The sequence below is a fragment of the Podarcis tiliguerta genome, assembly GCF_965153285.1.
Source record: "Podarcis tiliguerta genome assembly, chromosome: 5".
NCBI lineage: Eukaryota > Metazoa > Chordata > Lepidosauria > Squamata > Lacertidae > Podarcis > Podarcis tiliguerta.
In genome coordinates, this window is record NC_139538.1 from 41,982,206 (window position 1) to 41,998,178 (window position 15,973).

The 15,973-nt window shown below is 43.5% G+C and overlaps 1 protein-coding gene across 5 annotated transcripts in view; it reads left to right on the forward strand.

Annotated features, from left to right (window-relative positions):
* The window catches only part of ARMH3 (armadillo like helical domain containing 3), a 122,216-nt gene extending 111,752 nt beyond the window's left edge, over positions 1–10,464 (forward strand). For all 5 annotated transcript variants that reach the window (XM_083443813.1, XM_083443810.1, XM_083443812.1 and 2 more), the window contains 2 exons: positions 6,408–6,524; positions 8,477–10,464. In XM_083443813.1, the coding sequence (XP_083299939.1) occupies positions 6,408–6,524; positions 8,477–8,569 (210 nt within the window). In that variant the 3' untranslated portion in view covers positions 8,570–10,464. The remainder of the gene's footprint in view (positions 1–6,407; positions 6,525–8,476) is intronic.
* Positions 10,465–15,973: the final 5,509 nt, after the last annotated feature.

A 15,973-nucleotide genomic window follows, 5' to 3' on the forward strand; every position in this document is an offset into this window, starting at 1 on the left:
ATTTCTAACAGCATACTTGCTAGGCATGCCTGAGGGAGGAGCTGGACTCCAGGACAGTAACCTGTCTTCCCCAAATACCATGTATAAGAAGAAGAAGAAGATTCTTCTTCTTCTTCTTCTTCTTCTTCTTCTTCTTCTTCTTGCCTGAGGGAGGAGCTGGACTCCAGGACAGTAACCTGTCTTCCCCAAATACCATGTATAAGAAGAAGAAGAAGAAGATTCTTCTTCTTCTTCTTCTTCTTCTTCTTCTTCTTCTTCTTCTTCTTCTTCTTCTCCTCCTCCTCCTCCTCCTCCTCCTCCTCCTCCTCCTCCTCCTCCTCCCCCACCCCCAGTTTGGTCCTACTTCTACTTTCTACTCATTTGTAATTTCTGCTAGTTGAGTTTAGTATCCGTAGTACATTATCTGAAGAATGTAGTGAGACTCAGCTGATAGCTCCATCTGCTTGAACTAACATACGAGAATGACTTGATTCTGTGGTTAGTCGTACGGATAACTGCTGATAGTCTGAAACAGCACTGCTGTAAAAACCTTTCAATTTGGATCATGAACCACAGCCTGCTTAGCCATTCTGTCTACAGCTCAGCATATTTGTCTGTGGAAAAGTGGTCTCCTGCTTCAAATTCTGGCATTGTGTGTTCTATGCCTCTACAATAAAACGGAGCAGGGCACTTCGATTGATCAGGCTCTAACTATGTAACTATTGTGGATGCTGGTTTTAGTCCAGGGCTACTGCTTTAAATTTCTATTCCGCCTTTCCACACAATAGTGTTCAAGATAACAACAACAAATGAGATACAATGCAGAATAAAGTAATTGCACAAAATACTCAGCTGTTTATAGAACAAGTAAAAAACAGATCAATAAAGCAGTGGCTATTTAACAAAAGGCAGGCAGTAGATGAAACAGATCAGTGGAACTGGCCAAAAGCCTGTCTAATTCGAAAGGTGTTCACTTGTCAAAAGATCGCTAGAGAAATAAGGCTTCCTAAGAAGGGAGTTCCAGGGCCTGTGCAGCCACTAAGAAGGACCCTTTTCAAGTTCCACCAAATGAATGGTGGCAGGACAGAGAGAGGAGCCTCTTCTATAGATCTTAAAACCCAGGCACGTTTGTATGGGAGAAAGTGGTCCTTAGGGTCACCTCAACCAAAGCTGTTTAAGGCATTGTTGAGCATCACCAGCAGTTTGAATTGCACTTGGAAATGGACTGTTGGCCAGTGAAGATGTTGTATGCAGAAAGTCACATACTGCCTATAACCAGCCCCGGTTAGCATCTTGGCTGCAGCATTCTGAACCAGCCGAAGTTTCGAAGCACTCTACATAGGCAACCCTACACAGAGTGAAAATACAGTAGTCCAGATGAAATGTAACCAAGACATGTGTCATATGGCCAGATCTGAAATTTCTAGGAATGGACACTGTACACTAGCCATAACTGTGAAGGGCCATTCATGTAATGGTTCTAATGTATGTTCCTTAATAAATACCTTAAATTAAACTAGATTCAGATACATTCGCTACTTCTTCATTTGCTGAGATAACACGATGCTTGTTAATGTGTTGAGTGCTCTAAGGAACATTAGGCTGAATTGAAAAGAAGTTGAGGGAGGGATTAAAAATATATATAGAAACCATGGAAGCTTGGACAAAGCTTCTCTTGGTCAGGAGTAGTGTTTATGCACAATTCCCTTCCCTTGTCATTTGTGCAGTTATATATTACCTTTTACCTTGCTATCTCGCTTCCCCAAGGCCTCACCTAAATGTTCAGCACACTATGAAAGACTAAGTGTTGCAGTAAATTACAAAATAGTTCCGAAAGTATGCAAATTTAATTTAGTAAATAATTACTCTTGAGTGAGGAATTGGGATTTTGGTGGAATTGAGCTGAACACTGTTAATGGATCTCAGATGAATATTGTGGGTGGTCCAGTCACAGTCTAGAAATCTAGAAACAGTTACAAAATGTGCTGAGTGTTTTGTTTTTATTTAACATCTAATTATTTAGTTACATACTTTGTCTTTGCTGCTTCTAGGAATTAATTCCAGCAGAGACTTCAGCTGCATCAGCAAATTCTTAAGATGCTGTCTGCAGACTGATACAATTTTTCAGCTTTTTCTGTATTAATTAGAACACTCTTGTAAAATTTGTCAATTATCTGTTGTTTTATGTACAGATGCAGTCACTTCTTTCCAGTTAAAGTGATAAGTCTTTCAGTTACAGGAAGAAATTATATTAGCAGCTAATAGTTTCCAGAGACATGCTTTTGGATAATGGATGGGCATGTTAAGTGTAGGACCATTTTTGTGACATACAGTGCTTAATTAACTTTATTTGTTTTGGAAGAATGCATAGGAAATAGCTGTTTAAATTAAACATTGGGCTGATCTGTCCCATCTAGCTGTATTCTGGAAGGTAAACACTGCAGGTCTAGCAGTTCATTATATTTTGCTTTGAAAGGGCTTTGGTTAGGATGGTCTTCCCCAACCTGGTGTGTGCCAGATGTGTTTTGGACTATAACTTCCATCAGCTTTCTGTTACAGGGATAATATAGGTTGCCACTTTCAAAAGAAACTAAGGCAATTGCATCTTTGGCCTATCTTCTCAGCTGTTTCTGAAATAACCTCATGACAGATATTACTGCGAGTTCGTATGGCCCCCTTTGTGTGCTCAAATTAGGAGGGGGGAAAGCAAAATAGGGGCACTAATTGCACAACCTTCCTTGTTTCCAAGGTAGCTATTAAAATCTTAACACTTTTCGATTTCCCATATATGCAGTTCCACAGTCCCCAGAGCTACAATTATTTCCTTGCCGTGGGGCGTTTATTTTTTCTTGTTACTAAACCTATAAGAGAGGTCATGGAGTGAAGGCCTATTCAGTGATAACATGGTGAAAGATAGATCTAATCTTCAACAATACATACCTGTGTGAAAATGGTTACAAGTTCCTTCTTAAAGCGAGAATCTGACGGGTTTCCTCCTCATAAGGAACATCATTTTCAAATGTTGCAACAAACAGGCTATCTTTACATGTGCACAAGAAATGTGACTCATGAAAGAGCATTTAGACTATAGCCCCAGCCTGAAGTACCCTTGACGTTTTATATAGAAGTGTGACGTTTTATATAGAAGTGTTCCTGATATGCAGAATATAATAATCTGAATTTTTTTAGTGCCAATTACCCAAATCAGGCACATTCATAGCACACATGCCCCAAACACCATCTTTTGATATTGTTGACACCCATCTGTCTCGATAGACAATGGAAGAATGTGCCATTAGGGGTAAGTCAAATTGTTGGAGAGTTACAGCACCTGCTGTAGCTGTAGAGACCAATATGAAAGAGACATGTTTTGATGCAGCTGGGGCAGATGAAGGTGTCCGCTTCTGCTGATGCATGTGTACTATGGTGTTTCTTCTCTCTGTGGTCCTCCTAGCGGTCATTTCTCCTCTTGTCACTGCTGACTGTCTCCAGACATTGCAGTTTTAATGTTGCCAGCCTTCATATCATGTTTGCAGACATCTTTATAACATGATCTGCCAGCAGGCCTGGAGCCTGGAGCCAGCTCCTTGGGGATCCTGCCATCTTCCATTCTGTGTCCAAGACCAAGCCAGTGTAGATGTCACTGAGACAGAAGCGTGAACATGCTGAGAATGTTGGCTTGGAAGAGCACATCTTTGTTTGAGACTCTGTCCTGCCATGTGATGTTTATATTAGGAAAGCCAATACTGATTTATCAGGAAATGTATTCTAACACTATAAAATATAAAGTCTCTCAGTAATTCAGTAGGATTTTATTCCATCAGAAACAGCCTTTTTGCACCTCTATGTTCCCTTGATAGTTCAAGAAGTTCATTCAATTATCATACTGGTGATGTGTTTTGGATGCTGCCTCTGCCTTCCATATTAATAGGATACCAATGTGACTGGGATAGATGTTTGTTTGTTTTTTAACTCACTGTGCAAGAGGTCTGGTACCTGCCTCAGATCAGCATCTCTGTCTGTAGTTCCAGAAACAACAACATGGCTGAGTTGCAATAGTTACCTGATCTTCTTATTTGCAAAACTATATTTGACCATACAAGCACAAGAGCTTAAATTCTCACAAGTTGCTTAATAAGATCCATGTTTCTTCTATACATGGACAAAAATCTGTCTTTTGGAATGATTGGGAAATAATTCATTTTTGCAAAGAACATCATGCATGGGCTCTTGGTTCATGAGAACAACATGTCTAAATCTTTGACAGTAGTGAGGATTTCCACCAAGTGGACAAAACCAGCCTGTTCCTAAAAATTCTTGGATTGACATCCTTCATTTGCTCCATAGCAACTGTAATGTGATGCTCACTTAGACAGCCTCCTGTATTGCAGATTGTCACTTGCAACTCAAGTGTTGTTCCTACTTACTGAGGTGCAGAGAAATTGGTAATGTGCAAGACTGCTGCCACAAGTTGCGGCTTGTTCAGGGATTGACCTCACTGTACCACCCACATCTTGCATCCCTAAGATACGGCAGGCAGTAGCAGGGTGGTAGCTGCTAATTCTGGGGGGGAAACAAGCTGCAGAGAAATCTGGAGCAGGGTATATCTGAACGAAGAACAAAGCAGATTTATCAAAGGAGCCAGCTCTGTTCCTGCTGTGAGTGGCCTCAGCCTAGATCTTCAAATTACATAAATTCTAAACTGCATTTGTTGCTTGTGGAAAGAGAAGACGGTTCAGGCAAAACCACTGCAAATGCCAGGGTACAAATACTGGTCCTCAACAGAGTGTAAGAATGGGGAACTGAGATTTGTGGAAGAGCTGCTCCCTGCCATGTTCTTAGATTAAAACCTGTTGCAGCTATTCCCCTGCCTGCTGGACCTCTCTTTTTGCAACACTCCTAACAGGTATTTTTGTGTGCCATCTCTGCCCACAAATTGACGCTTACACATCTTCAGAAAGTGAGGTGATCTGTTTAAAAGCTGTGCCAATCCAACAGGGACAATTAAGCTTTGTCTCTTTCTGAGGTTTTTTTCCTGAGAGGCTTGGAATACACACCTCTGTTTGCTGCTGGAGTTGTTGTTATTACTTATATTTGTTAGCTGATTTACACAAAAGAAAGTCTCAAAGCAACTTAACAAGATAACAAACCGCAGATAAAACAATTAAAACCAGAAAATTTAAAACAATGAAATTCAAAATACTTAAAGCATTTATCCACCCCACTAAAGGTGAGCATCACCATAGGAGCCAACGATTAGCAACGGCCTGAGTAATAATGATGGCACCAGGTGCATTTCCCTGGGGAGAACATTTCACAGATGGCTGGGGAGGTCACTACTGAGAATGCCCTTAAGCAACAGAACTTCATGTGCAGCAGTAGGAGGCTGGTGTGACTTGTGTGTTGCACAACAGCAAGAAAGCCCAGCCAGAAATGATGTCAGAGACTTCAGGTCAATGCCCAGGAATAGACAACCATTTAAATATGGAAGGAAAGTAATTGATACTAAACTTAATATGCCTATTTTTTTTTATTTTTTTTAAAAACAGTGTTGAGAACTTATGTGTGCAAACTCTTGCATTCTCACTGTCTCTTCAGACATTTAAAAATAAGATCATGGTAACTTTTTCAATGTGTAGAAGAAGCTAAACAGGTGAGAACCTTGTATGCACTCCCTTGAAGCACACATTCAGAAGACAGCTCTGTTCAGAGCCTCTTTCCCTTTCAAGTACACTTCACCATCTTTCTGTGGTTAATTGTAGATGACTTGAATCTGTACAGTTGGCAAGAGGACAGAGTTCTGATTCATGGAGCTGTGGTGATAGCTTTCTATTTAACTGTCTGGCAGAGGGTGTATTATGCTATTATGCTCAGTCCCTAGTGGCTAGTTGCATTCGGGAGTGAATTATTCTTCCTCCTGGGTCTGATCTCTGTGCTTGAGGTCCACGCTTTCAAACACTTATTATTCCCATCGCAACCTCGGCACATATGCAAGAAAATGGCCAATTGAATCTGTAGATAGCTGTTACTGCTGGCGATTTTTTCCTCACTGCCAGTAAACCTGACAAACAGAATCAAGGAAGGAGCCTGTTTTCAGAGGAGGCAGCCTGTTCTAGCAACAGCAGGATTGCTGACAAAACTATTCAGAAGTGACCTTGCAGCACATCAACATTTATTCATTCCACTGCACCGCCCCATTCTCTGTTGTGTAGTGCATAGATTGCACCTGTGGAGAGCATCTTCGAGGTGCTAGGCAGCACATTTTTATAGATCTACTTGGCAGAGCTCCTCCAAGTTTGGCAGATTCCTCTTCAATCCTCAATTCCCATTAAGGCAGTAGGATTCCTGTACCCTCACTGCTGAATGCTGCAGACTGAACAATTTTCAACAAGCTGATTCTTCTTTCTCATTGTGTATTTCTGGTGCAGGTTTTGGAAGTGGTGCGCTCCAACTACGACACCCTCACCCTAAAGTTGCAGGATGGGCTGGACCAATATGAACGTTACTCGGAGCAACACAAAGAAGCTGCTTTCTTTAAAGAACTGGTGAGTTTCAGCGCTTGAGTAGGAGCCTCAAAGTCTTGGCCCATGGTCTACTTTGCAGAGCAGCCACAGCACAGCCAGAACGTCCCTTTTATTATCCAGAAATATGACTGGCACAGGTGACAAACTAGTGTACTTTTCGTTAGGTCACTTTGAACAGGATGCTGGCGAGACATGATTAGGGAAAGAAGGTTTTACCTCCATCTCAGGGTTTAGTGCACTCTTTTTCTGCATGTTCCTAAAGGAGAGAGCCAGAGAAATCTCGTGCTGATTGAACCTGCCAGCAGCTCATCAGAGGAGCATGTTCCAATAGTTCCATTGACAGAACATGAATAAGGGTGGTTTTTCATTTGAATTTCCCAAGAGGGAAATTGCCAAACACAGAAGCTTGAAACAGCCATGTTCAGAAACAGCCATGGTTGTCCTGATCTGTGCATTCATACAAGCAGGTGGCATATTCCCCTTCCCTTGTACTATGTTCTCTGCTACTTTTTGTGCATCAGCTGTGTGTGCTGCCTAGGTTCTCTCCTCCCCCCCCCCTTTCAGGAATTGTTGCTGCTCAGTATGCCCTGCTGTTCACTAACTTTACATTTCCCTTGATTAAAGTGCAGATTTGCTTTTTCCAATTTTCTGAGATTATACTTTTTCCAGAATCCATCCTCCTAAATGCTAGTAGTTTAGATTCAGTTTCACCAAGTATAGCTAACACAATTGCCAGCAGTCTTCCTTCCTCCAGTTTTTCTATCAGAAATGTTCAAATGGACTCTCTTCCCAGTTGAATGAAGACAAGGAAGCTTTCGTCATTATTCCTCATCTGATGATTGAACAAATGCAACCAGTTTAATCCCTATTTCTCTAGAGACTTCTTGAGCCTCTTAAAAGCCAATCTCTGAGAACTACAATAAATGTTTTGTGTATTCCCTGAGTTTGCTATCAAAGCAGAAGGGAAGAATCCAATTGACCTGGTTTGGTTGTATGTTGACAAAATCCCATTATTTACCAGTTAAGATCTGCTGCCCTATTTAATAGTAAGGGGGTACATACTCTGAACCAAGCATGTTCAACATTAAATTATGGAAGTGTCCCAGATCTGCACTGTTTATTTTGATTTCTGTATTCTGAATTTTTATGCAGAATTATGTACATTTATCTATGACTACAATAGAAGGTGATCTAGATGGAAACACAAAAGGTTCAACTGGTTCAGCATTCTGTTTCTTACAGTGTCCCTGAAGGCAGCTGTCATGACTTAACAGACCTATCACCCATGGCTTTTCCCAGTCCTCTTTTAAAACCATTGAAACCAGTGGTCCTTGCTACATATCATTACAGTAAATTCCATTTAAAAACACAGAGAAAGGAGGAGAGTACAAGCTCTTAAGTTTCTTCTCCTGGCTTGTGCAGGATGCAGGAGAAACCTTATTGGGCTTTAAAGCAGTAAACATCCATCCAGGACTCAGGGCTTGCACCACTTGTGGTTCAGTTATGTACTGAAAGCTGCATGCCTGGGAGCTGTTCACAGTCCTGCCAACCTTGCATCTAGCCAATTTCCCACTCTGTCTTGCCACTGCTATTGGACCTCCACCAGCTCTAATCCTGACCTCGCCACCACATCCTTCCTCCAATTTACCTCTGGGTTGAATGCACCCAATTCCCGAGAGCCCTGTCTTGGCCCACAAGCTCTGAACCACCCGAGACACAGAGATAGACTGAGGAAGCAAATTTTTCAGCCATCTCAACACCTGGGTAGATTGCAAGCAGCATGAGAGAGATTCATAGGCTGTTTGATCTGACTGAACATCCTTGTGGTAGTTGAAAGTCTTAGTTTGTTGGTAGGCTTTCTTCCCCGAGCCAATCACGTTGCAACAAAAGCTCACCTATCAGGGGTCTCCTTCAGTGCCAGAGGTGCTGGTCTGTGTAAGTGGCATATGAAATGACTGTTCTCTCTCACACAGGTTCGATCCATCAGCATCAATGTCCGGCGAAATCTGGCCTTCAACACGCTCAGCCAGGAGACCTTGCTTAAAGAATTCTCAACCATTTCCTGAAGCGGAGTTACCATCCTGCTTCCTGGCCAGTCCTGGCATCACTGAGTCCCTTTCCCCAGCATTGGCTGTAACTCCTGATTGTGGGGTGGTCTATCCCTAGTGCTTGTGTGGTTTTCCCCAGGAATCATCAAGGGAAGAACTGGACTTGTCCCACATTCCTGAGCACAGAGAACTGGTGATGTTGACTACACTGTGGAGTTGGGAGTGAGGAAGAGGAATATGTAGTTACCGCTTTTTCTCGCTTTTCTCTGTGCAGCAACTATTGTGCAGGGATAAGAGTTTCCCCCCAAGTGAGCAAAATTAGAGCAAAACAGTGTTGTTGGGAGAGCTCATCCTTCTGATTCTCTGCAACCTGTCTGATGATGGACAGATGCCGAGGAAGAGAAAGTAGTGCAGGCCATGGGAACTAAGTCCTTTATAATAAGGGGCAGATTGACTGAACTTCTGCCTATAAGTTATCTGCTTGACTTGGGTGCTTTGCATCTGTTGCCCATGTGTATTGCCAGTCCCATCTCAAACTGGTGTGGAAATTACCAGCTGAAGTCTCTGCCCTTCACTCTGAGTTAGGGCCTCCTGACTGAATGGTGCTTCCAAGAGATTCTCTTCAAGAGGTTTCGCAGTGTCCTGCCTAAAACACTTGGTCTCCGGAGTTCCTGAACTAAGAGGTTATCTCTATGAGCTCACCTCTGCTATTCCTACTGCCTTGTTCTAAGACTCTGGAGATTAAGGATATGAATATATGCCATTGATTCCCCACCCCTACCCCATAGGACCATAGGACCAATAAAAGAGAGTGCCCTCTGCTTTTATTGCTAATACGGTTGTGTATCAGAGGGAACCCATTTTTCCCTGATTCCAGTAGGTTAACTAAGCTCCTACATTAGGTTCTTCAGCACCTCTCCACTGGCCTGATATTCCTGGATCCCCAAGGTGCTGATAAGGTGACCAAGTGCTCCTATCCACATTTTCAGTGTCTAGTCCATTCAACACGTACACTGCCTATGCCAAATTTCACGTTGACTGAAGCAGGAACTGCTTAGCTCACCTTCCCTTCCTCTGTCAAAGTCTACCTTCTCTGTGCTCCAATAAAGTGCTTCATTGCATAGGTAGAAGTAGGGAATTAATTAGTTGGGAGTATCTCACAGCATTTTAGGGGGAAAGAAGCCTGGGATGGGGCAAATCAGTGTTCTACATCTCTGGCATTCTGTTCTATACTCCTGTCCACCAAGGGCTGCAACGGCAGATTACAGGACATGTTTGTGCGGTCAACTCCCCCATCAATTTTTGTTATACTTATTCTAGAAATATAGGACTGTGCTCTGTTGAGAAGCCAGGAGTTGGTCATACCTTTGGTACTGTACTCAGACTGGAAATCTCAATCAGATGAGCTCTAAAATTTAGAGTCTGAATTCTTAATTAAAATGTTTGGCACAGTATCTGTTGCAGGGGTTTTCCTCCTACCTGCATATTATCTTCCAGGCTTCAGAACGATGCCCAATGGATGCCAACAGGATTCGGCAAGCAGGTGTACAGGCACCCTTACTGGGCTCTTTCCTGGTGTATGTTGGTTATTATTCAGAACAGACTGCCATCTTGTGTGATTCCTCTGTTCTTTTTGGACTCCGATGAGAACCTCCTTTCCCCAGTACGTTGATGGGTCTCAGCCATGCTTAGCAGTGGACTTTGAGGCCAGAATTTCAAGGAAGAATTCTCCCCCCCCCCAGAAGAAACACTATGAACACCTTGCTGCTGATATAGCACCTGTAAGATGATGTATATAGAATTCGGCAGTAAGGGGCCAGGGAGGGGTGTGGCGCCTCTGATCACTCTATTGTGTGCAGTGTATCTTTTTGTGCTCTTTTGGGGGAGAGGTAATAAATTATTACTACTCTTAACATTTTCTTGGTGCTAATGCTGTGCTTGCCGCTGTACCAAATACACAAACGACATCGTCATTGCTAAAGAGCACTTGCCATCTTCAGTGAAGTATTTAGGATGGGATGTGCGAGGTGGAGAGAAGTTGGGTTTGAAAATCTGAAAACTGCAAGCTTAATTCTTTGAGTCCTTTTCAGTTTGTTACCTGCAAGCATTTTCTTTGTCAAACTAGTTGCAGGGGTTACCAACATAGAGCACATTTGACTTCTGCGGCACTCACCGGGTCCCCTCCCCAGCCGAAATTGGGTTTGAGAGATGTATTACTTTGCAGCCAATAGAAGAGGTTGTGACTGAGTGGGTGGGTGGCAACCCCTGCTCAGGAGCCTTTTACTTCTCTCCCATGTGACTACATGGAATCTTTTCATTTGTTCATGTGCCTTCTCTTGCTTGGTAGGCAGGGTCATCATCCACAGAATTAATCAGGAAGAGAAGCTCTGTGGTCCTATACTTTGGGCTGGGAGTGGGGTCTTCACAGAGGTCATCAGAGTTATTTTCAATAAGGTGTGTGTTTCTGAGCTTCCCCCTTTCCAATCTGCATTCTGTAGTTAGTTCTCAGTTTGTTATAGGAGTACCCTTTGTTTTAGGATGTACTTCCTAGTTTATAGTGATTGGTATTATTATGAATTGATGCCTTTGGGTTTATCTGACTCAGTTGGAAGCATCTTGGATTGTCGTTTGTCTCCAACACTGTCATTTCTCTTGCACAACAGACTTTGGCTTGCATGGTGGAACTCCCCCCTGCAGCTCCCTGAAGCAGATATGGGGAGGGTGGGGAGAGCAGAGGCAGAAGAAGTCTCATTGTGCAAGTGGAATGTCCCTCACTCAGCTTTGGATACAACACAATGTCATTTTTCTACTGGAATTCTTTGAGCAGTTGTGCACTTCCTATTTGCATGCATATCCCTTGATGCTTGTGACAAAAGGTTGGCTGGGGGAAGATGCTACCCTCACTATAAGCACATGTCAAGCAATTCAAGGTGGTTTGGGTCAAGGGTCTCTGTTATGAAGTGTGCAGTGTGCACGTAATGCAAGCTTGCACATGCAACCTTGGCACCTCTTTTTAGGATCTTTTGTGCTTGAGCATGAACACACTCTGGAATTTGGCACTCCAAAGGTCGTCATGGACAATGAAATCTCAAGTAATTTTTTGTATTGGAAGGAATTACTGTAGCATATTTGATGCCGATGTTCACAACACACTAACAACAGGCTAAGTTTAAAAGAGTTTAAAGCTAATAAAAGGGTTAAAACTAATGGTGCAAGCTTTCAGTTCGCAGAAATATACAACAAAGGAAGAATGGTAACCAGAAATTGAGGAGGGGGGAGCTGCCTAGCCACAGCAATAAAAGGAAATCATTCTAAAGCACCAGTCGTACCACAAAAACTGCAGGAGGGGGCTTGTGCAGCACACTTTGGAAAAAGATGATGAACACAATTTGGCGATATTAACAAATGAGGAAGAAAATTTGCGATGACTGGCAAAGGAAAAGGATTTCAGTTCTGGAGAGCTTGAACTAACGGTATGAGCTATTTGGCTTTCTTAACAGAAAACAGGGAAGTAAGTCTTTTTTAAATAGTGGAAATGCTTGAAGTGGTTTGTGAGCATAAAAGAGAGAAATGTGGTGGAGAAAATTGCTGCTGAGGATGTGCTATACAAATCTGTTTGGAAGAAATGTGAAGGGAAAGGCAAAAAAAATGCATGGGGTGGGGAGGGATTTTTAGAGCAGTAGGTCAAGCATGGAGAAGGGAAAGATCTGTTGCCAGCTTAAAAACACTGGCTCAGAGTATTTTGGTAGGGGATGCAGAGGAGAGTTTGGTAGTGTCATCCTGGAGCCATTCTGGTACAGCAAAAGGAACAGAAACAAGGAAAAATAAAATGAGGTGGTGTAACGAAGGGGCATATGGCCTGTTCTGTGAAGAAGAGGACACAGTTTCTGACACCTGCAGAATGGGTGGGTGGATCTGAGAGTCACAGATTACAAACTTAGTGAAGATCTTGGGAGATAGAGTCCAACCCTTGAAGATAAGAAGCCCCTAACTCTGAGCAAGCTCGAAGCAGCTTTTACGACCAAATCTGAGTTTAATATTTACAATAAAAGGCTAAAAATATTGTCTTCCCAAAAGCATTGGGTGCTAAAAGTTTCTAAATCATGCCAGCCAGGGAGATTGTCCTAAAACTCTGATAAATGCCTTTTAAAGGAGTAACTTCTTTCTGATGTCCAGGTGCGGAAGGGGAATCACTATTTTCTGGTGGGAGCCTGTTGCCACTGAAACTTCTTAATTAGCTATGTGGGGAAAACAAAAGAGTGACATTTTAGGCATCTTGGCTTAACACTTCCAGAAAGAGTCTGATGCTCTTGTGTTTTACTTTTAAATTTACAAGTGATAAGGAAGGATGTCAAGGAGACAGCTGCCAATGTATTTAGCAGGACACATTGCAGGTGGTTCATTCCTTGTCTTCCAGGTCATAACAGAGCTTCCATTCTCAGGTGCAGGCTACAATACTTAGAGCAAAATCTGAATTTAGGGGTACTTACTATGCCTCCAGGGAGGAGGCGAAGGCGGCGTAGAGACAGGAGGCAAAGGCGGGGTTGTCGGGCTGGCGTCCTGGTAAGATTGCAGAGGAGTCCATCTAAACCACCGCTCCCTAGCATATTTCTTGCTAATGTGAGATCTCTTGCCAACAAGATGGATGAATTGAGGCTGCAGGCAGCAAAGAACAGCCTTGTAAAAGATTGCTGCGTTTTATTTGTCATTGAGACATGGCTTCAACCGTCCATACCAGACACAGCTATTCAGTTGGAAGGCTGTGCGGTACATCGTCATGACCGAGGCATGGACTTCGGAAAAACCAAAGGAGGGGGGCTGTGTGTATATGTGAACAAATGCTGGTCCAATAATTCGAAGACTGTGGGCAGTCACTGTTCACCGGATTTGGAATATGTGGCTGTTAAATGTAGACCAGCCTATCTCCCTAGGGAGTTCACAGCTGTTATGTTAACTGGTGTGTACGTGCCACCAGATGCCAATGCCAACCTGGCTTCGGGATGCCTGCAGAGCCTTATCAGCAGCCAGCAAGACAAGTATCCTGAAGCTGTGCACATCATTGCGGGAGACTTCAACCATGTTGAACTTAAAACAGTGCTCCCAACGCTCTATCAGCATGTGAAATGTCCCACAAGAGGGGACAAGACACTGGATAAAGTTTATTCGAATGTAAATCACGGCTATAGGGCTTTACAGCTGCCACACTTGGGCCAGTCCGACCATATGTCTCTGTTCCTGGTACCAGCATATATCCCACTTAGGAAACGGGCTCCCACAATATTAAAATCTGTTAAAATCTGGCCTGAAGGTGCTATTCACCAGCTGCAGGACTGTTTTGAGAGAACCAATTGGGATATTTTCGATCATACAGACCTGGAGGAACACACGGCGGCAGTTCTGTGCTATATCAATCATTGCACAGACACTGTCACAGTAAATAAATCCATCCGGTTTTACCCCAATCAGAAACCCTGGATGAATAGAGAGGTCCAGTGCCTGTTGCGGGAAAGGAACAGGGCTTTTAGGTCGGGCGAGGTGCAGCTTTACAGTGTGGCAAGAGCAAACTTGAAGAGGGGTATTCGACGGGCAAAATTGGATTATAGGCTGAGGATTGAGGATAATTTAAGGAGCAACAACACAAGACAGATGTGGCAGGGGATTCAGCATATTACCAACTACAAACCTAACCTTGGTGCTGTCGACGGTGACCCTTTGCTGGCGGAGGAGCTTAACCTCTTCTTTGCTCGCTTCGAGAGGGAGCCACCTGAGACGCCGGTATTACAGCCACCAGCCCATGGGGGCCCCTCATTCACGGTAAAGGAGCATGAGGTGAGACAGGTATTGAGGATGGCGAATCCGAGGAAGGCGGCTGGACCTGATGGCATCACTGGAAAGGTGTTGAAGGGCTGTGCGGATCAGCTGGCGAGGGTCTTTACTAAGATCTTCAATAAGTCCTTACACCAGTCTATTGTCCCACCCTGCCTGAAGTCGTCAACTATTGTCCCTCTGCCTAAAAAATCCACAATCAGTAGTTTGAATGACTACAGACCAGTTGCACTGACTCCAATCATCATGAAGTGTTTTGAGAAACTGGTGCGCCGTCACATTATTTCCTGTCTTCCATCAACTTTTGACAACCACCAGTTTGCATACAAGGCAAATAGATCCACAGAAGACGCTATCACCACCACTCTCCATGCTGCTCTGTCCCATCTGGAGCAGCCGGGGAGTTATGTGAGGCTGCTGTTTGTGGATTTTAGCTCTGCTTTTAACACTATCCTCCCCCATAGACTGGTGTCCAAGCTAGAGGCGATTGGACTCTCCAACTCCACCTGTCTCTGGGTTTTGGATTTTTTGTCAGAACGTTCTCAGAGGGTTAGAGTAGGGTCACATATGTCCACAGCCCTTAGCCTTAACACCGGCTCACCACAGGGTTGTGTGTTGAGTCCCCTGCTCTATGCTCTCTATACGTATGACTGTACAGCCATCTATTCCAGCAACAAAATCATCAAGTTTGCTGATGACACTACGGTGGTAGGGCTCATTTCGGGAGGGGATGAGTCCGCCTATCGGGACGAGGTGGAGCGGCTCTGTGTTTGGTGTGGAGAGAACAATCTGGCTCTTAATACGGCTAAGACCAAGGAATTGGTGGTGGATTACAGAAAAAAAAAGGCGGACATTCAGCCCTTGTATATCAACGGGGAACGGGTGGAGAGGGTGGCGGAATTCAGGTTTTTGGGAGTAACTATCGATCAGGGCATGACTTGGAGCGCAAATACCACTGCTCTGGTGAAGAAGGCCCAGCAGAGAATTTATTTCCTCAGACTTTTGAAGAAGAACAATCTGAGTGAGAGACTGCTGGTGTCCTTCTACCGAGGCTCCATAGAGAGCATTCTTACATACTGTATTTGTGCTTGGTTCTCCAGTTGTACAGCTAGGGAGAGGAAGGTGCTCCAGAAGGTCATAACCACAGCCCAAAGGATTATTGGTCATCCTCTCCCATCTTTGGAAGAACTGTACGGTTCCCGTTGTCTTAGGAAAGCAAACAACATCCTGCAGGATTCATCTCACCCGGGACACAGTCTGTTTGCACTACTGCCTTCTGGCAGGAGATATAGAAACATCAAGTCAAGGACAAATAGACTGAAAAACAGTTTCTATCCAAGAGCTGTGGCCTTTTTGAATGCTGTAACTCGATAGTGTGACCTGGGAGTTTGATGGGTGTTGGTGTGGGTGTGGCTGGAATGTGGTTTGTTTGGTTGTTGTTGTTGTTTTGCTTTTGTTGTTTTTAAGGGATGGCATCCAATTTCGTTGCACTTGTGCAATGTTGCACTTGTGTAATGACAATAAAGAGTCTATTCTATTCTATTCTATTCTATTCTACTTTGTAACATTCCCTCTTTCTGTTGCTACTGTACTGTA